The sequence below is a fragment of the Schistocerca gregaria genome, chromosome 6, assembly GCF_023897955.1.
Source record: "Schistocerca gregaria isolate iqSchGreg1 chromosome 6, iqSchGreg1.2, whole genome shotgun sequence".
Classification (NCBI taxonomy): Eukaryota; Metazoa; Arthropoda; class Insecta; order Orthoptera; family Acrididae; genus Schistocerca; species Schistocerca gregaria.
The window spans coordinates 462,364,513-462,388,710 of NC_064925.1; the positions used below are offsets into that span (position 1 = coordinate 462,364,513).

Here is a 24,198-nt window from a genome sequence, read left to right on the forward strand (position 1 = left end):
TGGACGATAACTAGTTTGGACAAGAAGAGAATAGAAGCTTTCGAAATGTGGTGCTACAGAAGAATACTGAAGATAAGGTGGATAGATCACGTAACTAATGAGGAGGTATTGAATAGGATTGGGGAGAAGAGAAGTTTGTGGCACAACTTGACTAGAAGAAGGGATCGGTTGGTAGGACATGTTTTGAGGCATCAAGGGATCACAAATTTAGCATTGGAGGGCAGCGTGGAGGGTAAAAATCGTAGAGGGAGACCGAGAGATGAGTACACTAAGCAGATTCAGAAGGATGTAGGTTGCAGTAGGTACTGGGAGATGAAGCAGCTTGCACAGGATAGAGTAGCATGGAGAGCTGCATCAAACCAGTCTCAGGACTGAAGACAACAACAACAATGCTCAAGTTACTGAAGTGGCATCAAATAAAAGGACTAGCAGTAGACAGCCTAGCCACCCCAGATGGGGTCTGCCGGCCAATAATGTCCTATGTTCATTCATTTTATGTTTAAAGAAATTTGATTGTTATGTAATCTGGTGTGTAAATAAAACTATTTAGTAACTTAAATGTTTCGGTCAGCATCACAGGAGCTATGTTTTAAGTCCTGGAAATCTAATTTGTCCAAAGGTTTTAGTCACAAAATTTTGTATATGGATAGGAGACAGGAATACTCTTATACATTTATACACATTTATTAAGGCAGTGAAGATAATTAATTCATCATACATAATGAAATTTCTTAATTTTATTTCTTAGGCCTTTCAATTTAAACAAAGTACATTCACACAGCATAAATCATAGCTCTTCTGAATACACTGTACATTAGCACTCATAAATAAATGATGCTAAACACTACAACACAGTTTTTATGAACTATATTCTGAGTGTGTCAGAAAACAGTCTTTCAAAATACTTTTTCAGCATTTTATCAATTTAAAGTGAAATCTGTATCACACAATATCAGAACTGACAATATTTTGTACAATAACTTGTGTTTTGTATCCTGATTTACATAACTAGAGACATCAACAGCACTCTCTTGAAGCTGATTGACAGTGCTGAAAGCAGACAAAATGCACAGCACAGTCACCATTGACACCTCTATTGATGTGAGTGAAAATAAATCACAGGCATATCACAATGACTTTACATATTTGTAAATCATAAATTAAATTTCTTCTTTTCTCTTTCTGTGCACACATTGGCTAGTCTTGTAAACAGTTATTTGTGTCTTTCAGTGTCACTATGACACAACTTAGAACACTACATCATTGTCATAAAATGAGATCACTCATATGTCCAACTTCTTATTTCAAAGTTCACTAATACTTCAGTTTATACAGACACTGTTATGAATCTATACACATAAATGCTCATGGCAGTCCTATTGTCTTTTGTATCAAATGAGAAACACAAATCTACTTCATGAACAAATTCCAGAGGTGACTGATTTTTGCCCACATTAAGATGTTCCAATGAAACTATTTTGAGAAATATTACTTCACTGGCTACTTGGGAAATTCTTGTACGTACATCTCTTAAGCAAAATTTCTCTAATTGACACAGAAATAAATTATGTTACCCGTGAATGACGTCTGCTTGAATCAAGCACACTAGTCACTGACTTAGTTTTTGTTTTACAGTCACAACCTCTTGATTTAGTCACGTATTGTGACACCTCAGCTTCTTGTGTATTCTTGTCGGCAGATTGTTTTATGTGATGCACAGCAGCTTTCCCGAAGGTACTGGTGTGAACAGTATTGATAACCATAACGTGTGAGGAACTCATGGCATGTAAGACTTCCACTTAAATTTGTAACTTTGTCAATACATTCAGTGTCTCCCACTGGAAACAGAATGATAAAACATTTATTAAATAAATTTTATGGAAAAAGAGCACATACACTATTCTAAAAAGGAAAGAGTATTTCAAAACTATTTAAGTAAAAATGCTGTACAGAAAGTAGTTTGTAAATACTTAATGATAAAAATTACTTTTTTATTTTTTCAACATAAAACCTGTTCTTTTTCTTAAACATAAAGTTTCATGCTGCAATTAATAAAATAAAATAAAATAAAATAAAATTCTTAAAACCCATTTACCACAGAATTATAATGGTTATTACAAAGTTAGCATCTGTTTGATGCAAAAAGCATTATGTAATGTTATCAGGAATGCTGCCTCCGTCACCATTTTATTTATATTAGTAATCAATTATGCAAGTACATTAAGAAAAAGTGTTAGTTATTTTCAGTGTAGTCAGTTATGACAGAATTAAAATATTGTAGTCACATCACAGAGACAGATTTAACAGAGGTCATTACTTATCTCTCTCTCTATTTCTACAGTATATTGGTGCTTCTTGGCAGCAGAAAGGACTATTGGGTATCTTACTAGATAAAACTTCTGAAATTGACAATTTTTTGATATCTGAAGCAACATCATCAGGTGATATACCCAAGAATCCTTTCTTCAGTTTTAGTTCTAACAGCTTCTTCCCCCTTTTAAGACCATTATTAATTCTCATCTGTTCTGGAGCTTGCTTCCTTCTGACTCATAAATTCATGATAAAGAAAGGATGTTAGAAATGTTCTTCAGATTCAGCATATTTTGTGTTACACAAACTGCCTTCTACAGAATAAAGCTTTTCCTGTGATATGTTAAGTTGTAAATTACTGGTTAACTCTGTTATCCTCTTAGTTCTGAGTCACTATGTTATAATTGTCATGCATTCATATATTACCACCAATAATAGGTGTTTTGTCTGGACTATGACCTAAAGACTTTCTGCAAAGTGCTCCAGTTTCCCTGCTTGGCTTGTTAATAATTCTCAGGTAGGCTACAAGGCCTTTTAAGATATTGCCTAAGCTACTATTTAGTCTACAGGAGCTTTCTGTTTCAGTGAAATTTCTGGCAGAAGTTAATTAGTGTCACAGCTACATGGAAAGTGAAAATATACCTTCCAGTAAAGCTAGCATCTTCCACTTACAGAGGTAATACATTGCTTATAATTGGTCATACATATTACATAGTAGAGCCATTACTATTATATCTACATACTCTAACTTTTCAGGACATAACTGTATACTCAAAACAAGCTATTAAATGAAAACTCATATAATATTGGTACCAGATTCTGCCATTTTATTTAACGTACATTTTCTATTTGTGCAACTTTCTTTTGTTTAGTTCTATTTATATTTGCGTGCCTTCTGCTGTATTGTACTGCTTCTTCTTTCAGTCAAGTTCATATGTCAATAATTCTCATTCCTTTTTCCAAAACTTTCTCTTCTCTCCTCATTTCTCCTTCTACAACATTTTGTTTATTCATAATACCTCTTCCCTGTGCATAGTCATGGCCCATCATTTTCTGTAATCTTCACTAGTGCTGAACTGTTGCTTCTATATTCCACATCTTTTTGGACAATTGAAGTTTGTAATCAGATATGACTCACTTCTTTGTCACAACACTAAACATGAACATTTCAATTTCCTCTACACTTCTGTCTTTATAAAGAAGATGCACCAATTTAAAAACTTGGTGATTTATTATCTGCTTTGTATTCTTTTCGCCATCTTAATGCTTCTTCCTGTTACAGCTAGTAGTAATCTGTTTCATCTCTACAGACTTAGTCATTAACATGATGTTTAATCCTACTCTTCCTTCTTTTCCTTAGTCTTGAATTAATTAATTGACAGGAACCAATTTTGCTCCAAAGAAGGAATGGGCACATCCTTCACCACTTTATCTGCAAACTCTGTCTTAAGCTGTTACACTTCTTCCATCTTTAAAATTCTGAGCCACCTCTGTGCTTGTATGATAAACCTCCATATTTCTCTATTCACGGAAGTCTGGAGTTCAGCTTTCAGGTGTTTACTCTTTGTAACATCAACTGTAACATTAAATGTGAGTATGCTGATTTTTGATGCATCATGTAAGTCACTTGCTAAGTTTAAAAATTTATCAAAATCATAACATTGTAATTTTTTGTTAAAGCCCAAATAATTTATCAGCATGTTAATTGTGTCCACATGCTGTTTTTAAATCACTGCTAAACAGTTACGTGAATATAATGTCTAGTTTAGCTTTGGAAAACAAATCTTCATGTGAAGGGCTGCATGGCTGGAATAGTAAATTTCATGCTGATAAAAAGAGTGTGAAGAGTATGGTTATTTGATCAAATTTTTAATTTTTGTATGAATTGTAGGCTCCACAAGCTTCATATTTAATTTTTATCTTTATTTGATAATTTAAAACATTCATACTGAAGCATAAATAGTAGCATTTACAGAGAACTGAGAAAAGGTTGTGCAACTTGTAATACTTATTTATTGCTTTCTGTTTAAAGCTTTATTTTTATGTAGTTTGTCACAGTGTGAAGGAAGTTCTTTCTGACAGTTGATCCAAAGCGAGAGACTTGGAAGAAGATGTTTGCTTTCTCCGTCATTTCTCATTGACTTACCATGTGTTAAATTTGGTGCCTGATCATTCGTACTGTTGCTAACTATCTGATGGTAACTACTTGCAGCAAAACTGAAGTATGGAGGATATTTATTGGTTGTTGTTACTGGGTTCTGATAGATGAAGTTCCCATGGTTTTTGAATGCAGAAAAATAAGTAGGCCTTGTTGTGGTGGAGGTAGTTGTTGTAGACGTGTGATAACTGTATGATGTGCTTGAATAAGATTGGTAATAGCTGTTAAGATTGTGTGGGTTCCTGTTAGTGTCTGTGTATTTATTGTCACTGTTGTAAGGATTTGGGGTTGTACTTGACCCAAATTTTGATCTGTAGTAATCACCATATGTACTTTTACTTGAACCATAATTGTGAAAAGTACCAAAACTGTAAGTGCTTCTTGGTGTTGTAGTGAAGAACTGGTAGAAGTTATTCACAGTTTTTGTTGTTGGTGTAGTATAATTTGTTACCGATTTTGTTGTATGATAATAGTTGTAATTTTGTTGGCTGTTAGTAGAAGTCGTCTTTTGAGTATAGAATGGGTATTTCTGGCTGACAGTGGGAGGGAGAGGTGTGGATGAACTCCCCGTGCTCCAGATATCTTGCCAGGCTGACCTGTATGTGCATGATCCATGTATTAAATTAGAACATTCCAGACAAATACAAATGTTATTGTGTTCCACAATTATTATTCATTAATGAACTGTAATAATTTTAAATTGATTACTGATGCTTATAAACATGTAATCCAATATACAAAGTAAAATATAACAAATGAATTAAAAACATTACAGTTATTCACAATAAAAATAGATCTTTTTACAGGTAAAAGAAAACATTATGTCTACCAAATGACATTTAACGCCTGCTCAGATGACAGAGTTTGTCGCCTTTCTTGCAATTTACCATTACTTCTAATAGTTGGTATTTTCTTTTTTTTACCACTTCTAAGCAGAGTTTCATACTATTCTCTCTTCAATTTAATTCTGTCAAGCTGCTACATGACAGGCTATAAAGTTCCAATTACTATAAGTTGAGATCAAAAGAAACTATTTAGATGATGTAAACACGTTTGTGAGTATAAAATTGCTTAGCAAAATTCATTATTATGAATATTGCCCTTACTAACTTCTTTGAGGATTCCCGTAAAATTATGATTAAACATTAAGTTAATTCCCTTGCTTTTGAAATGCTATCTGAAGTGATAGGATTTAACTCTTCATAGGCACCAGGGCAACTGCTTAAAGGCAAGTACATTATTTTCAAACAAAGGTGTCCAGCAAGCAATGCACCTCGTCATTTATCATTACTGTGATATTATTATACGAAAAATGGCTGTTTAAATGTATCTCCAAGAAAAATATTGCTTTTGTTATATTTCTGCCACATAGAACACAATCAATATTGTGGTTTCAAAAGTTAATTAAAAAATTATTGCTCATCTGTTTTCTACAGGAGTGAAAACTGTTCAATTTTATAATGTGTGGGTTACAAATCTCTAAGCCTTTCATGCATGGTCAGTTAAGAACAGAATACAATATACAGAATAATCACTTGCGATATACAGAATAATTGCTCGTCACAACCAATGTGTAGCAAAAATACTGTAATGAACTACATTATGTGGATCATCCAAGTACAAAGTTGTTGGATAAGTTTTGGCAATGGTTATGTATGAATGCTGCCTGAATGTATGCCCAAAGGAAGAAATTTAATGATGTAAGATGAAGTAAATTGAGTTTTATCTCAGCTTACAACACATCTGAATCAGCACTGAGAAAGCACATGGTTTAGAGACCATCAGGAATTTGTATTTAAAAGGTAAATATCTGCCTACCTGAAGGATGTAAGCTTCACAACCACTACTCACTTTGAATGACAATCAGTTTTATAACATGTTGGGTGTAGTTTAGTATTGAATAAGAATGAGACAAACACTCTTCTTATTAAATAATGTGCAAGAGACATTCATTTTCTCACAACAGTATTGTATTATTACATGTGATTGCTCATTTCCCAGATATTGATATAGTCGGTTAATCTTTCTACTATTGTTGACACTAACTTCACAGTCTCGACAGGGATAAACCCATGCCTTTACTGAAACATGAACAGAATTCCACTGTTAGTATCATATTCGATACCCAAACAGCGGTGTGTAAAATAGAAATATGGTGCCTCAGTGAGCAATGGAGGTGAATTACAGCTACAGACAATAAAAATTCCTTTCAAGGCCCTCAAGTGGTGTATTGTCAACTCCTTTCTGCCAATATAAACAAGATGAACTTCATTCAGTTTTTCTCCATCTATAAAGATGCGGGGGCATATAGTAATGGACAGTTACAGATACTAAATACATATAAATTCTCATGTCTCCATTTATCCTCCAAACTACATTGGGAGCATATAATTCACACCACAAAGACAATGAACTTGGCTTCTAAAGCTCCAGAAATAATTTATTTTGATTTTTGCAAATATGCCAATAACATTAATATGAGGGCCATTCAATAATTTAACAGAGAAACATAACTTGTGAAGGCAACACCTGACAGGAAACTAAAACTTCTGTGTTAGTTGGCATCATTGCAAAGTGTGTTATAATATAAGTTAACATGCATGTGGTTAAAAACTAGATGTAAGAAAACAATTGCAAATACATGGTCCAGTCACACTAATGTGACCACCACCTACATTCGACATCAATGTACGATAACCACTCGAAGTCGGCACATATCAGCACTAGCAGTGGAGGAGGTATAAAGCGTGTTGGTGGGGCGGGGGGATGGGGGACACAGAAAAAGTGTAGTAATAGTTGTATTGTGGACATGGAGTGATTTATCTGCCACCCAAAAGGGCATGATTAGCAGCTTTCAGGCAAAGGAGCATTTCCAAAACAGCAAGTTTGCGTTTGAGTATCGCTGTGGTTAAAGTACACTGTGCATGACAAAATGGCACCATCCAAAACCATTACCGAGGCAACTGTGGTGCACCATAGGCCATGGATGACACAGATGAATATGGCTTCTGAGATGTGTATGGGTGAATAGAGGTGAAACTCTGAGCAACTGATCACCCATATGAGCCAAGTGTCTCTTCAACTAAAGTTCAGCGAATTTTGCTGCGTATGGACCCCCGTAGCAGGTTCCTGGTTCAAGCACCCATGCTGACTGCTATTCATCAATGCCAAAGGCGGGAATTTGCAGGGCAGTACTGCAGTTGGACATCTGCTGAGTGTCGACAGATGGCCTCTTCAGATGAATCATGTTTTGTGCTCCATCAGACATATGGCCACTGGCAAGTATGGCATGAAACATCTAAAAGCAAACACCCTGCATGCTTTATAGTCTGGGGAATGTTCTCATGGCATTTTGTGGGTGATCTTGTCATTCTGGCAGGCACAGTACAACAACACAAGTATGCATGTATCCTTGGGGACCATATCCACCCATACATGCAATTTATTTCTCTTCGGCACGATTGCATCTACCAGTAGGACAATGTAATGTGTCATACAGCTGACAGTGTACGTGTGTTATAAAAGAGCACCAGGATGAATTTACTGTACACCTTGGCTATCAAACTCCCAAAATTTAAACCCAATCAAGAATTTGCACCATGGTTCCTTAACCGAGAAACCTAGTGCAGCTGGCCACAGCACTGGAGTCGGCATGAATCCTCATCCCTGGTGGTACCTTCCAGAACCTCAGTGACTCTATTCCTGCAAGTCTAGCAGCAGTCTGCACTGCAAAAGGTGGGTATTCAGGCTTTTGACAGGTGCTTACATTAATGTGAGTGGACAGTGTAGTAAATAATGAATGCCATGAAACAGAAAAGAAAATTTGACCAAGAAATGTAAAAGTAAACAATTAAGGAAACCTAAATGATATACAGGACGTATCATAAGTAATGGTGCAAAAGCATACAATACATGATCCTAGAAGTAAAAAAGTCTCTGTGAACATTGGCTCTAAAATAGTTTAAGAGCTACGAGCACTTCTTTGTCTTCGATACTGTGGAACAAATCTCTTTTACTGCAAGCTCTTTGTTTCCTATATCTTGGGACAAAGTGATATGGACCAAAACAAGAAAAAAGTCCAGTAAATGTGAGCTATAAAGCGTATACCTTAAGAGCTGTGGGTACTCGCTCACCTTCGCTACTTTGAAACATATCTCTTCTACTGAACACGTGCTCATAGCTCTTAAAGTATGCACTTTAGAGCCCATGTTTACTGGACTTTTTTCCTTGTTTTGGTCCATAGTGTGCCCTCTCAAAATATGGAAAGCAAAGAGCTTGCAGTAGAAGAGATTTGTTTCACAGGATTAAGGATGAAGAAGTGCGCATAGCTCTTAATGTATGTGTTTTAGAGCCCATGTTTACTGAGAATTGTTTGTATCTAGTATCATGTACTTTCAACTATATGCATTTACACCATTAATTATGATGCACCTCATATTTAGGTTTTTTTTATTTTTTCTTGAAGAGCGGCAATAGAAAATGAACAGAAGTCCAAAACTGATTGTAGCAACATAAAGGAAATTAAAAAAATTACAGTCAATCTTTGTGGTTTCTGCTCATAAGGATTATCAGAAATGGAATGCCAATACTGTGTTTGAAATAAAATTGAATTATTGGTCATTTATTATGTTGAGATACGTTGTACACGTAAACTTTTGTAACAATAATACTGACATGTTCCATGTCCAGGATGGTATCATTTTATGGATATGTGGAACACATGTACAGTAAACAACATAAGAAATAAATAATTATAGATATAAACTTCACAAAACGTTCATATCTCACTGTATGAAAAACCATTACTAATGTCTGTCTCTTGTGTAATCACACATTAGGGAAAACCCTGAAATACAGTAAATCCATTACAACTCTTTAAGCCAGATTAGAAACATTAAGTACTCAATAATATAACTGTTAGTAATGATACACTGTTCCACACTAATTACTAACCTGTACCAATTATTGACTGTATATACAGAGTGACAGATATAAAGAAACACCACTTCCAAAGCTTTGTTTCAGTCCTGACAATATGATGCAATGAAAAACTATTAAATACATTCAAATTTGGGAGTATTACTTAAGCACTTTTAAATTGGAGTACTGTATATGAATGATATTCCTGTGTACATCCCTTAAAAAATTAAGGATTGGTGTTGACGAGGATTACATAAATGCCCTGTTTGTAGTGTACTGATCTTTGTAATGTGTATATCTCTGTCTAGCAAAATAATAAAGCTGTAAAACAATATATGGTGTCCTGACAGTTAATATAAAAAATGTAAAATGATGACAAAATCTGGGAGCATGTAACTGGTGGTGAAGAGGTGAAGGAATCTGCTGCAAGAAGGAAAAAGATGAAATTACATCAGCTTCTTTCCTGTCCTTGAAATGAGGTATGAGCAAACACAGCCCATAACAGGATGGCCTATAGTCATGTAACCTCATCACTCATAACTGAATAGTAAACTTTCTTCCTCGCAGGGGTCTTTTAACTGACATGACAAATATTGTGAGCTACATGCACAGACTTAGTAGTGACACCTTTTTAACATTATATATCGGAATGCCAGCGGCACCTTTTACTGTTTGTTGAACTACAATCTTTGACTGTTACTCCATAGCAGTAATATGAGAAAGCACACTATTGACAAGTCCTTGTATGAAATGCTTTGACTGTTTGTATATGACATCAATTCAAGGTATGCTGATGGAGATGGATACAAAAATGCATTTATGCAACTTGAAAAGGAAACAAAGGTATAAAAGAACAGCAGAATACAGCTCAATTTGGCAATTGATGAAGGAGAGCCCCCATTATGGAAGTAAGAGTAGAGAGAGATGGAACAGTGTTTACCTTAATTCTCTGGATCCTGGATGGAAGATATATCACTCAGTCAAGCAATTGGTCATTCCACTGAAAGTCGACCAGGGTGGGATGGACCAAGGTGCTTTTGGGGTGTTGAGGGTTAAATAAATACTTTGTTACTGTTTTATTAATCTTTATGATATGTATATCTCTCACTAGTAACATAATAAAGCTATAAAATGGTATGTGGTGTCCTGTCAGTTACTGTTATCATATGTAAAAGTTTTTAACATATCATCCACAATTGCACTGTGCACTCTGTTTAATAATACTACTTCTGGATGTATGCAAACTAAATGACCAATCAAGCATTTCAGATGATTACTTTTTTACAGTTTTGCATACTTCACATCTACTGTTGGCAATCACTATTTCATTTGCAAGGAAGTGGTGTTCTTTTTTTGTCTTCAATGATTGTTTATGTATACTGTTTTCTAATATTTTTATGGGTGAAATGATTTTACTCTTCCAACACCAACCATAAATCACTTTGTGGATGGAATATTGTACTCTAACCTCTATTCACATAAGGCCCACATTTTGATACAGGTGTTTCAATCTAAGCAATTTACAGCAGTTTCCTTAATGTGCAATTGAAGAGACATACCTCTGTGTTGTCGCATTAGGAAGAGCAGCATAAACAGGTCTCGACTGAGTTGCAGCAGAATCTGAATCACTTCGCCTGATATAGGAAGCAGTATTTTGAGAATAGTCAGGTATGATATTTTCATGTTCAGCTACACAGCGTCCATTCAAGCAGTACTGAAATTTTCAAACATAAAAAAAGTTTATGTAATAAATCAAATATATTAAACTGAAATAAAATAAATGTTATCATGCAGAATTGCAGGAAGTTCCTTAAATTGGAAATACTTGAAAAAATACTAGGCCCTAAAGTTCCTGTAGCATATTTATTTGTTTATTAGAAGTGTTGTGTTCTCTTACAAATAGAGTATTGTAGGTTTCCTTTAACTGTTATAATCCCTTTACATTTGATCAAAAGACTTTGACTATAAGTACAGTGTTTGAAACAAATACTCATGCGATCTAATGGTACCAGTAGATGAGTAAAAGTACCTGTCCATCGCCACAAGATGAACCTTCAGCTGCAGGCCTGTAGGCTACACAGTAGCCAGAGCCAGAATCGAAACAGAACAGCTGTGCACAAACTCGATCATCTTTCTGCAACACAATTTTATTGCAGTTAGCATTAGTGTATTTTGCTTGTAATCAATGTCATAAAAACAGAAAATTAAACAAACTTGATTATTTAACTGCTGAAGCAGTGTCCTTATACATTCTTTCAGTATTTTCTGTTTTCACTTACAGTGCTTTAGGCTTCCAACGTTAAACAAAACCAATAAAATTCAAAACCCTTTGTTACTATTACATATAACTTTTTGCTCACACACCACGTCTCTCCCAACACAGAATTCCAAATCCCGTGCCACTTTCCTTGATGTTGATCTCGTACGCACTGAAGGCCAGTTACACACTTCTGTCCACATTAAACCTACCAACAAACAACAGTACTTCAATTTTGACAGTTGCCATCCTTTCCACATCCAACGTTCCCTCCCATACAGTCTTGGCATCCGAGGCAAACGTATTTCTTTGGATGCAGATTCTTCACAACAATACACCACCATTCTCATCTCAGCCTTCACTGCATATATTGACCCCACTAGCCTAGTTCAAAGACAGATTTCCCGAGCCATCGTATCCAATCCTGGTAATTCTGATGCCTCCAAAACACATCTTCAGAGCACACCATTGGTCATTCAGTATTATCCTGATCTGGAATGTGTTAATCAACTACTTCGACAGGGCCATGACTTCCCCTAAAATCATGCCCTGAAATGAGATCCATTATGTCTGAAATTTTGCCCAGCACACCTAGAATAGCTTTCCATCACCCTCCCTATCTCCACAATATTCTTGTCAGACCCTATGCTCCTTCTGCACCCATCTCCCTACCCTATGGCTCCCACCCCTGTGACCGTCCGCACTGCAAGACTTGCCCTGTTCACCCTCCTACCATCATCAATAACAGCCCTGTAACCGGCACATCATATACCATCCAAGAGAGAACCACCTGGAAAACAACACGTCACATACCACCTGTTATTTAAACACTGTTTGGCCTTCTACAACAGCATGACTACCACCAAATTATCAATTAGGATGAATGGGCATAGGCAGAGGGTGTATACTGGTAACTTGCAATATCACGTTGCAGAGCATGCTGTACAAAATGACATTCGTGACCTCAGTGCCTGTTACACCACACGTGCCATCTGGATTCTTACCCCAGGCACCAGTTTCTCAGAATTTGACAGGTGGGAACTAGCACTACAACATGTCTTTGGTTCTCACCTTTCACCTGACCCTATTTTATGTTAATTTCTTCCTCTTCGCTTCACTCCGTTTTAGTTTTCACATCTTTCATTGACTTTCCCGGCTATTTTTCATCCCCCCCTCCCACTTCTGATACTTACAATCCACTTAGCTTTTCACTCTTATTAACTCATGCATGTTGGTTAAGCAGTAATCTCTCTCTGCATATTACCCTGTCTTACACCTTTAAGCTCTCAAGTTTTCATATCTAGTCCGATGCAGTCCCCAACAATCAATCTTTTCTTCTCATCCCATATGGTCACTCCTCCCCTGAGCCGTGGTTCTCAGTCACTTTCCCAAAATCTACCCCTTTTTCTAGACCTCTCCAGTCCTTTTACTTCACCCCTCTTCCCTCTCCTTCAACCCTTCTGCTTGAAGAAGGAGTCACTGGCTCCAAAAGCTTGAAAATTACAACCTTCTTTTATGTGTGTGTTCTGCCACTGCTTGGTGAGTAGATTTTTTATCTATTCAGTTACAACATTTGGGTGACTCCTATATCTGAAAATATGTATGAACACATGAAATTGTAAGCTAGGTATAGCCGAATAAGGTAGTATATTTGTCGAGACACTGGCCTCAGTTTTGAGAGGATGGAGGCTCATGTTTTGTCTCTCCATATTGATTACTCTTTTTCCTAAATTACTTTTGGCCAATGCTGTGATCATTCCTTCAATAAAGCTATGGCCAGCCACCAGTCTTCTTCCCAGACCTCTCCAGTCCTTTTACCTCACCCCTCTTCCTTCTCCTTCAACCCTTCTGCCTGAAGAAGAAGAAGTCATTGGCTCCAAAAGCCAGATTGATGTATGTCATTTGTCTGTATGTGTGGCTTGTTTTTTCTTGTATTAAGCTGACAAATCCTATGTCATTGTAAAATGATGCTTGGATGAAGAAATTATTAATATCAATATTTTTATTTCATTTGTATGTTATTTAGTCTTGCACCCAACTGTTTCTGTTTGGACAGCTGTTACACAGATGTTGTTCAACTGTCTCAAATATTGTTAATATTAATTTATGCTATTGATATGTCAGAAAAAATACACTGTTCTTCTTGAATAAAGACATTAAGTACTTTCTTCATTTTTCTTGAGGTGAGATGCACACTTTTTATTTACTCCTGCAGTTTTATTTTTAATATGCACTCCCATAGTCACTAAAAATGCTGGAGATTGCATTGGAATCCTGAATTATTCTCTTAGCAAAAGCTACAATTTACTTATTTACAGGACCAACATAACTTAACAAGAACATATGCAGTTTTGAGCTAGCTACAGTTTGTCTACTACCAAATCTTGTATTCAGTCATATTATGTCTGTGATGTCAAAACAGCAAACACAAATTATTGAATTACTTCAGCTGTCTTGGTTACAGAAGTACCCACCATACGAGAACCAACAATTTGCCCACATTAAGAATCACTTAGGTCCAACATAATGCACCCACAACTACACTGAATACTGTTCTGACCATGACTGACACTTGCATAGCATTGAGGACATGGCACAGGTGCTATCTGCGGTCAAATACAACAGCACAACCTGCAGGCCTGGCTAGCACCTGCCATAAATTTAATAACACATACATTTATAAATCTTGCCTAGAACAGCATATGGAAGCATGGGCAACAGGAGTAGAGTTTCATCATAAATCATTCATAATAGTAAGTGTATATTGACTGCTAGCAGGTAATTTCAATCTATTCACAAGTCACTTTGAGGATCTGTTGGCTTATTCAACAACAAAAAAGAAAGAACTAATGGTTGCCAGTGGTTTAAATGTAGATTTTCTGGATAAACTCTTCCAGCAAGAGCTTAACGCCATTAGTAGTATTGTCATTCAAATTAATTCATACTGTTAACTTTCCAACTAAAATAGCTAAGGGCTCAAAAGTGGCCATTGATGTAAATGCTATAGATCATTACAAAATATACTGCAAAATATTGAAGATAGTAATATGGACATGAAAGCAAATGCATTATCAGAAAAGGGTAGTCACATCATATAACAAAAATAAAGACAATGTGGAATATAGTGAAGGAAGAGACTGGTAGAACCAGAGATGAAGAGAAGCACATAGCATTAAAAGTAAATGATACCCGGATAACAGATGTGTGCAGTGTTTGTGAACTTTTCAATAAGCACTTCATAACTGCTACTGAAGAGATAGAGTACTCAGATTCAGTAGATGTGGATGTAATGTGCTGTTCCAGTCTCTTCTGTACCTAAGGTCCATCACCGTTCCCTTTGGATCCCTACGTAATTCGGTGCTCTTCGATACACACTATCGAACAGCGGAGGTGTGGTACTCAAGGTCAACTTTAGGTTACAATATCTCTGGATGTAATTAACATTTTACAATGCAACAAATGGCACTGATTACGCATTTGTTTATATGTTCAGATGTGCTAACAAAACTAACGTGGTTCCATTAAAAAAAAAAAAAAAAACAACGTAGGTTTGTGTTAAGAAACATACTTCTGTGCATTTTTGTATGGTTTGTATTAAACAATTACACTAGCCCCTCTCCTCACGTTCGGTCTTTGGAATCAGTTCATCAGTATTTGATGTGGTTTACGAAATATATACAGTAGTAACGTTAGTTGACTCACCCTGTATATCACATTTAATTTAGAAGTCATTCCATAATTATCAGTAAGAGTATATATTAGTACCAGTCATAATTTATTGTTAGTAAATTTTTACAGTAGCCTACAGTGGCTGCTTCTGTCAGTAAATGTATAACTTGACTCAGTCTACATCTCTGAAAGGTCGCTACCATCGTGCGATTTACACAACATCTTGTACGCATATAAATGAATGAATGGAATAACTATATTTAATAATTACAAAAATTAATGTTAGCTTATATTTATTTGATATAATAACTATTTGGTCCATTTATATTTAAACAACTTACAAAACAAGCACTAGTTCCTCTGTCCTTTCGGCACTGTGCATCAAGTGTTAATAACTTTCCAGGCAACACTCGAGGCAAAGACTCATCTTCATGAGGAGAGTTGTAGAGGCATGTTGCAGTATCTCCACTGAACATAAAATAAATAACAAAATTGAAATTGCTTATATGGCAACACTGAGCTCTACAGTTATGAACATAAGCAAATTATTGATGTGTTCTGTTTTATAGGCTCTGCATTTAATTTCTTTAATAACATAGAATGATACAATACTGAAAAGACTCTGCAGGGATTATATTATGATTTAGATCCTTGGATAGTTGTAGGACCTAAAAGTAATATATGTGGCTTCATAGGAAAACAATTTGTACTACTGCCTTTTCCATGTTTTGATGAAACATTATTTAGGTTTTATAGTAACTGCTTTTGGACCCACTTTCAGACTTACTTTATTAAGGTTCTCCCATTTGTTGTTGAACTTCATTTGCAATAGTGGCTGACAATAGAGTCTACAATGTTATCAGCAAGAACAAGGTGACTCAGGTTTCTTCTGTTAACATATATTATTTCTCTTTACTAATTTAGGAATTTGAAATCTTCTTCTAGGGCTACTGAGAATACTTCTGATAGTATGGAATCTCCTTTCAAATCTGAATTTCCCAGTATAACGGTGGGTAACAGAAGATATAGCTCTGATACAAATATATTCCTTAGTATATTAACATGGGTTGAAGCAATGCTTTGTTTATAAGTAGCTGTCAGGACACTTTTAGCTCAATGTGAGTCACGAGCTCTTTCACATCCTGCAAATCGAAGGCAGAGTCATGATTCACAAAAATTGCCTTGGGGTAATCCCAGTCCTAATGATGATATGGTAGAGGATGGAAATCACCAACAAGTGGTTTGTTATCAAAACCTCTAATGAAATGTAGAAGCACAATACAACTGAAAATCTATTAATGGTATACAGACACAAAGACAGAGATTATCAATGATGAATTATAGTGTTCTAGTGGTCGATGTTCACCATAGCCTCATTTTGTAGTTTAGTTGTTCACTTGCAGATGATCTATTGCATTTTATCCACTTTTAAAGCCAACTCCTTTCTTTGCTTCATAAAAATCCTATGCAGTAGGACTATTAGCCTCCTCTTGACAATGTATAAGACTTTCACTGAAATAATCAACCCACTGCAGGAAAAATGTACTATTAATTACTTATGCTTCTGCAGCCAGTGTCAAGATGATTAAAATTCTTCTGGCTGTTGTGCTGTGTCATTGTGTAAAACAACAGTCACTCTATTTCCACACACTCCAGGGAGGAAACATGATTACCAGAAGCCAAGTGCTAATTTGCAGACAGACGCTGACCTTCAACAAGTCTAATATTTCACAAATAGCTTCTTTCCTATGCTCTCCCTCTCATTACAACTAACCTGTTATATTCTAGGTCCAATCAAGTTCCAGAAATGTGACATATTGACACTGACAGTGTGCAATAAACTGGGGAGCCTTACCACCACCAGTAAAACCATCACCTTTGACCCCTACTGACATGAATTCGGATTAATTTATTTTTCGATGATTCCTGGTCCTGATGACCAACGGCATGGTGGACATGTAATATGATCTACCCATGTCTCTGTTGTACACCTCACAAGTGATTCTGCATGGTCCTTCAGTGTTCTGTTAATGTGTTATGAATTTTACATTTACGAACAATGATGCCGCACAGCACGGTAATGGCTAGGTTACTGTTGCTATAGTATGTGGTCCTAAAGTAGAAAAAGTACCAGGGCTAGAATCGTTTAGCAGTCTTGATTTTATTGCCTATCATACATTTCAAATTTGTGAGGCTTTGCCCTGAGGGAGGCCATTGCAATATGACCAAAATGTCACTTTTATGGTTTAAACTTTAATGTATTTCATACTTTATACAATCAGATGGAACAACATCCAGAGGAATTTTTAATCATTTTGTATTTGTATACCAGGCTTTTCAATTCTTTTCAAAACATTGGTACCAATATCTTTTGGTCTATAAAACTGTTTCAAAATTTGTTAAAATATTTAACACAAAAGAGGAAAGATGTTACCTGGAGGTCTTAAAGGGATTACCCTGCTTTGAATGCATCCACAATCTCTGACTACTACACAGGCACTAATATAACATATTTCATGAATGTATTAGGCATTCAGTCTAAAATATGCCAATCAGTCGTTGCAGAGCTTTGTAGCTGAAGTGCTGTGGTGATTGAGTTCTATTTGCGTATCTACACAATATTTTAGTGCTTCCCCAGAGAGTAACATTACATGAAAAACACCCCATTCCAATGTTTCACTGAATCGGAACAGAAAATACAGTTTGATAGTAAATAAAACAAAATGTGTTATGCACATTCCTCAGCCATACAGTTTCTGTAGTCTGTATTTGTTCACTCAAAGAGAAAATAGGGATCCTTAAAAACACCCTCAACCCAATGGATTTTCGTCAGCTAAGAATATTCCTATGAATTGTTGTTTTCAACTGCCAACACTGCCGGGAGCAACAGAAATACATGTACTGCTGGCAGCAGCACCAACAGGCAACAATGTCATGGATGAGCACCCCCTGCCATAGGCTCCAGTGATACAACACACCATTGAAAAGGTAAAAGCCAGCATACAAAAAGCAGTTCTCTTGTCTCACCCAGTCTGTAATGTGCTGTTAACAGTGGTGGTAGATGCTATGCAGCATGTGATCAGTGTAGCTCTCAATCAGTATTTTGGAAGGCTTAATATTTTTTTCTCGTGCAAACTACTGAGGCACATACCAATGGGAGTGCATATGGCGAAGAGCTGCTGGCCATATATGAAACTGTGGGTCACTTCTACTCTTATGTAGAAGCCAGACCATTTGTACCCCATTAGGACAACAAACCAATTATGTTTGTTTTCAGGAAACTCAAGGAAGTTTCCTCTTCCCAACAATTTTATCAACTCTAGTTCACTTGTCTATTTAAGACAGGGTTAAGATAACATAATGGTCTAGTTCACTTGTCTATTTAAGACAGGGTTAAGATAACATAATGGGGGCAGAAAATGTAATGATAGATTTTTTTTTTTTTTCAGGATTGGTGCCATTTCTTGTACAAGAAATCACAACTGGGTTTCTGCAAGACAAACCACAAATAAATAGCAACAGGAGTATTCATAAAGCAAATCAACTGACCTCCTGCTTGAACAAGTACAGTTAACAGGTACCAAAGACCTTATTTGGTGCGATGTGTCTTGACCCTAACCCAGACCATTTGTGCCTGAAGTTTTGCATAAAGCAATGTTTGACAGTATTTGTAACCTTGCCCATTCCAATGTAAAAGTCACTGTTAAGCTAATGACAAAGAAATTTGTATGGCCCAGAATTTACAAAAAGATTGTTGCCAGTAGTTGAGAACAAATCACCAGAATATAAACACATATGCTGCCAAAAAATCCTAAGTTCACATCACAGAGAGACATCTATGATCAGCAGTACATTTCAAACTCTGCATATGTTTTAAGCTATTCATAAGTCACAGTTATTTCACAAAACCAATTTCACCTCTATCCAATAATTTAGACAATATTTGAAAAGGACAATTGCTACTCACAATATAGCAGAGATGCTGACAATCTTTCTGTTGTGCCTATCTGCAACTCTGCTGAATGTTAAGTACCTACTGTCCTTTTCATAATATTGTTACATTCCATCCTGGAATTTCCAAAGTTAAAAGAAAATCGTAAATGTTCATTGAAATTTTTTTTGAACAAATGTGGAACACAAGTGTATCATTGAAACAGTCTCCCTGTTATTCAACACGCTTTTTTGCCCCACCTGCTGCATCTCTTCATCAGAATGAAAGAGTGATCCAAACATGGGGCAGTTTCTAAGTGTGAGGTCTGGTGAATATGGTGGATGTGGTATGGTATCAAAGTGAGGGTCATCAGTGCTGCTGTGGCACCCATCTTATGTATTTCATGAATGATGTGATGTCCTGAGCCATGACCAATGTTCAGATTCGTGGGTATTTCATCCACCATCACATGGCAGATTTCCATCACAGAGCTTCAACTGCTGCATTAGACTCTGGTGTCACAATGCAGTGTGCCTGACCCAGGTGCTGAGTGGCTTGTCACAGAAGTCACACCATTTCTGAACTTTCTGCTCTACTCATACACTTATTGTAGTGACATACATGCGCCACCATACTGGACCTCCATTCTCTGATGGCTTTCAAAGCATTTTGTACCTTCCATACTCAGAAAATGTATGACAAAATGCTGTTCTTCCTTGGTGCATGCTGCAAGTGGAACAACCATTTTGAACTGGTATTATGGCTGTGTTCCACTTGTCAGTAGCATGCTGCTCCCTGTCTGTAGCATGGTGCCACCTGCAGGGCATTCGTTAAATAACTGATGACAGTACTGCTAACTTACAGAGCAATGGTGTGATATATTGATTTTTAATTACACTTTACAAGTTTCCACTTGAGTCCCCCTCATATACCATTGAATTTATTACAAGCAACACTATTATAGAGATACTGGAAGTAGAGATCAGTGGTGACACGCTGGTTGAGCCTTTGGGTGTGACATTCCTGGGCATCCAGGTGGATAACAAACTGTGTTGGCACCATCAGGTAAATTAAGCAAAAAGCTCAGTTCTGCCTGCTTTGCACTTACAAATATTTCTCATTGTTTTGGCCTGCAGATGGAATTGTTAGCATACTTTCATTCAATATTGTCTTCTGAGGCAAAGCAGCCAAGGTCAGATAAGCAGATATTCTACAGAAGTGGGCAGTAAGAATACTGTATAAAGTTGATGACTCGACATCTTGCAAAAGACTCTTCAGTGGCCTACAGCCTACACATCCCTCCTCAGAATGGAGTTTTCCAACCTGGTGAAAATATCTGTAACAGGTTGCCAGTAGACTTCAGGCAGGAAACTGAAAATTCTGAGTATTAAAAAATCAACTGAAAGAATAATTTATTCGCCACATCTATAATTTATCAGAAAATCTGCACCTGTGGATGCAAATTCTGTATAGCTCTAATGCTTTCATTAAACATTTCTTGACTTCAACTACATCTATAATCTACAAAACACTATAAGGTGAATGGCGGAGAGTACATCCCATTCATGTATGGAGCAGAGGAAGAATGATTGTTTCAATGCCTCTGTGCTTATCCTCATGGTCCCTGAGTGAGTGATATATGAGGGGTTGTAGTAAATCACTAGAGTAATCATTTAAAGCTATTTATTGCAACTTTTTTAGCAGACTTTTTGGGATAGTTTCTCCAGTATCTCTGTGACACTTTCCCATGGATTAAACAAACCTGTGACCATTCATGCTGCCCCTCTTTGTATACATTCAATATACCCTGATAGTCTAATCTGGTACGGGTCTCACACACTTGAGCAGTATCCTAGGACGGGTCACATGAGTGATTTGTAAGCAGTCTCGTTAGTAGACTGATGGTATTTCCCTAGTGTTCTACCAATAAACTGAAGACTACCACCTGCTTTAGCCACGACTGAACCTATGTGATTATTCCATTTCATATCCCTACAAAGTGTTACACCCACATATTTATATGAGTTGGCTGATACCAACAGTGACTCACTGATATTATAGTCACAGTATGCTATATTTTTTTGATTTTGTGAAGTGCACAATTTTACACTTCTGAATATTTACAGCATGTTGCCAATCTCTGCACTATGTTGAAATCTTATCAAGATCTCACTGAATATTTATGCAGATTTTCTCAAATCCATTTTTGGAATCCATGCTGATTTGCATTGAGGAGGTCATTCTTTTCAAGATACTGCATTATGTTTGAGCTCAGAATATGTTCTTAGATTCTAGAAGAAATTTATGTCAAGGATGGGATGGCAGTTTTGTGGATCACTCCTACTACCCTTCTTGTAGACAGGTGTGATCTGTTCTTTTTTTCCAAGAACTGGGAATGGTTTTTTGTTTGAGGGATCTTCAATAATTTATAGTTAGAAAAGGGGCTAACATAGATGCAAATTCAGGACAGAATCTGAAAGGGATTCCATCAGGGCCTGGAGAATTTGATCAATTTTGATGATTTCAACTGTTTCTCAACACCACTGACACTAATATGTATTTCATTCATATTTGCAGTGGTCTGAGGATTAAATTGGGGCAACTATCCTGTGTTTTCCATTGTAAAGGAACATTTGAAAATGGAGTTAAACATTTCAGCTTTTGCTTGCTACCTTCAATTTCAGTTCCTATCTCATTCACTAATCACTGGACACTTACTTTGGTGCCAATAATGACCTTTACAAATGACCAGAATTTCTTTGGACTTTGTGAAAGATCATTTGACAATATTCTGCTATATTAGTCACTGAAGCCATCACACATTGCTCTCTTGACAGTCAAATGCTTTTCATTCAACATCTCTCTATCTATACCCCCTACACCTATTGTGTAGCAATCACTGTTTCTTTAGAAGATTCTTTACAGTGACTGTATTCCATAGAGATTCCCTCCCATTAAGAACTGTTCTTCTGGGAACAAATCTATCCAGTGCATGGGCAACTATTCTTTTAAACTTGAGCCAGAGTTCTTCTACATACTCCTAACCTGTGCTGAAAGTTTCAAGTTCCTCATTGAGATAAGACATTACTGATTTTTTATCTAGTTTACTGAACTTGTATATTTTTCTGCTTGTTTTAGTTGTCCTTTGTACTTTGGTAATCACTGTTGCCACAACTGCATCATGGCCACTGATATCAGTTTCGATATGGACATCCTGAAAGAAGTCAGGCCTATTTGTTGCCATTAGATCTAATATATTTTCATAATGAGTAGGGTTCCCAACTATCTCTTCTAGGTAGTTTTCAGAGAAGGCATTTAGCAAAGTTTCACAAGATGTCTTAACATGCCCACCACTAACAAAATTGTAATTTTTCCAATTAATTGTTGGATGAATAATGTCTCCACCAATGATTACAGTATGACTGGTGAACTTCGTAAAAGTGAACAGAGGTTTTCTCTGAAGTTTTCGGTTTCATCAGAAGAAGAGTGTGGTGGGTGATAGAAGAATCCAATTATCATTTTAAGCCCAGCCCTGATACTGAGTCTCGCCCAAACAATCTCACAAGCAGCTTAAATTTCTATCTCGGTGTGTTCGAGTTTTTTGTGCACTGTCACATAAACACTGCCTCAATTTCAATTTGCCTATCCTTTTGATACACACTTAAATTTTCCTCAAAAATCTCACTGCTATCAATTTCAATTTTCAACTAGCTTTCTGTACTTAGTATTATGTGAGCTCCACTGTTTTTAATGAGTGCTTCAAGCACTGGCACTTTGTTACAAATGCTTCAGCAGTTTACCATTAGGATTTTAATAATCTCTCCTGCGGGCAGCATTTGTTTCAGTCTTATCTTATACTTCTGGGTTTCCTACAGCCATTGTTATCTGGATTGGAGGAGTCGCCTAATCTAAAAACCTTTGTATGCAGCCCACACGCAGCCAGCTATCTGACTAGCAGCCTCTGATTTGTAGTCCATAGCTGACCTATTTAGGGGAACCCTACAGTTCTAAACACTATGGTACAAGTCCAGGAAGTGGCAGCCTGGCTTGTCACAGAACTTTTGAATTCTCTGGTTCAGTCTTTCCACTCAACTCAGAACCAAAGGCCCACGATCAGTTCTGGGGATGATGCTGCAAATTGTGAGCTTCAATGAAACTCCACACGCAAAGCTGGTCTTCTCGACCTTCTCTGCCTCTCACTGGAATGACCCAATAATGACTTCGGAGCCAAAACAACAGGCATCATTTGTTCCAATGTGCACCATAATCTGCAGTTGGTTGCGCCCTGTTCCCTCAATGGCTGCTGGAATAGCCTGTTTAACATGTTGAATGAGGTCCCCAGGCATACACAGTGAGTGCATCTGGTGTCCTGTTCTGCCCCTTGCTGGCATTTTCCTAAGAGGTACCAACATTCGCCATGCATCTGAACTGCTGTCAGTTAATAGATCCATACCTTTTTGCATTTGCCTCCTCCAGACACCCATCAAAACAGGTTTACCCAAAACAGGTGAAGTGAGTCTCACTGGCTCAGTTTGAGTTTCAGTGAAATACAGCACCTCAAACTTGTTGGTTATGGGGGTCAGTACAACACCATCAGTCCTCCCTGGTCCCTGTCCATCCTGTACAGGATGCCTAGATCTACCATTGATGCGCCACTCGCAATCAAGTGGACAGGTTATGGCAGATTCTGTACTTTCTGCAGAGGAGACAGGATCCACAGGAGAGGAATGTACTTGAGTTACCTCTGGTACAAGTATCACAGGTACATGACTCTCTGGAGCTCTTCCAACACACCAAATTGCAGCAGCTGTCAATTGTAGTCAGGGCCATTTTCAGCTGCTTACTAACGTCAACCAACTCATCCCGTCTTTGAGGACAGCATCCACAGTGGGGCTTCATTTTGGTTGGTGCAATGTATTACAAGGCACTGAACAAATAATTTTAAAGTAAGCC

At 36.9% G+C, this 24,198-nt stretch overlaps 1 protein-coding gene across 7 annotated transcripts in view; it reads right to left on the bottom strand.

Annotated features, from left to right (window-relative positions):
* Positions 1-717: 717 nt before the first annotated feature.
* The window catches only part of LOC126277991 (A disintegrin and metalloproteinase with thrombospondin motifs 1), a 452,319-nt gene continuing 428,838 nt past the window's right edge, over positions 718-24,198 (bottom strand). For 4 of the 7 annotated variants that reach the window (XM_049977663.1, XM_049977660.1, XM_049977664.1 and 1 more), the window contains exons 13-16: positions 15,656-15,782; positions 11,418-11,522; positions 10,948-11,102; positions 718-1,838 (exon numbers count right to left, since the gene is read on the bottom strand). In XM_049977663.1, the coding sequence (XP_049833620.1) occupies positions 1,826-1,838; positions 10,948-11,102; positions 11,418-11,522; positions 15,656-15,782 (400 nt within the window). In that variant the 3' untranslated portion in view covers positions 718-1,825. Of the gene's footprint in view, positions 1,839-4,456; positions 5,065-10,947; positions 11,103-11,417; positions 11,523-15,655; positions 15,783-24,198 lie in introns of all 7 variants that reach the window. The other 3 variants (XM_049977657.1, XM_049977659.1, XM_049977658.1) reach the window with 1 other exon arrangement.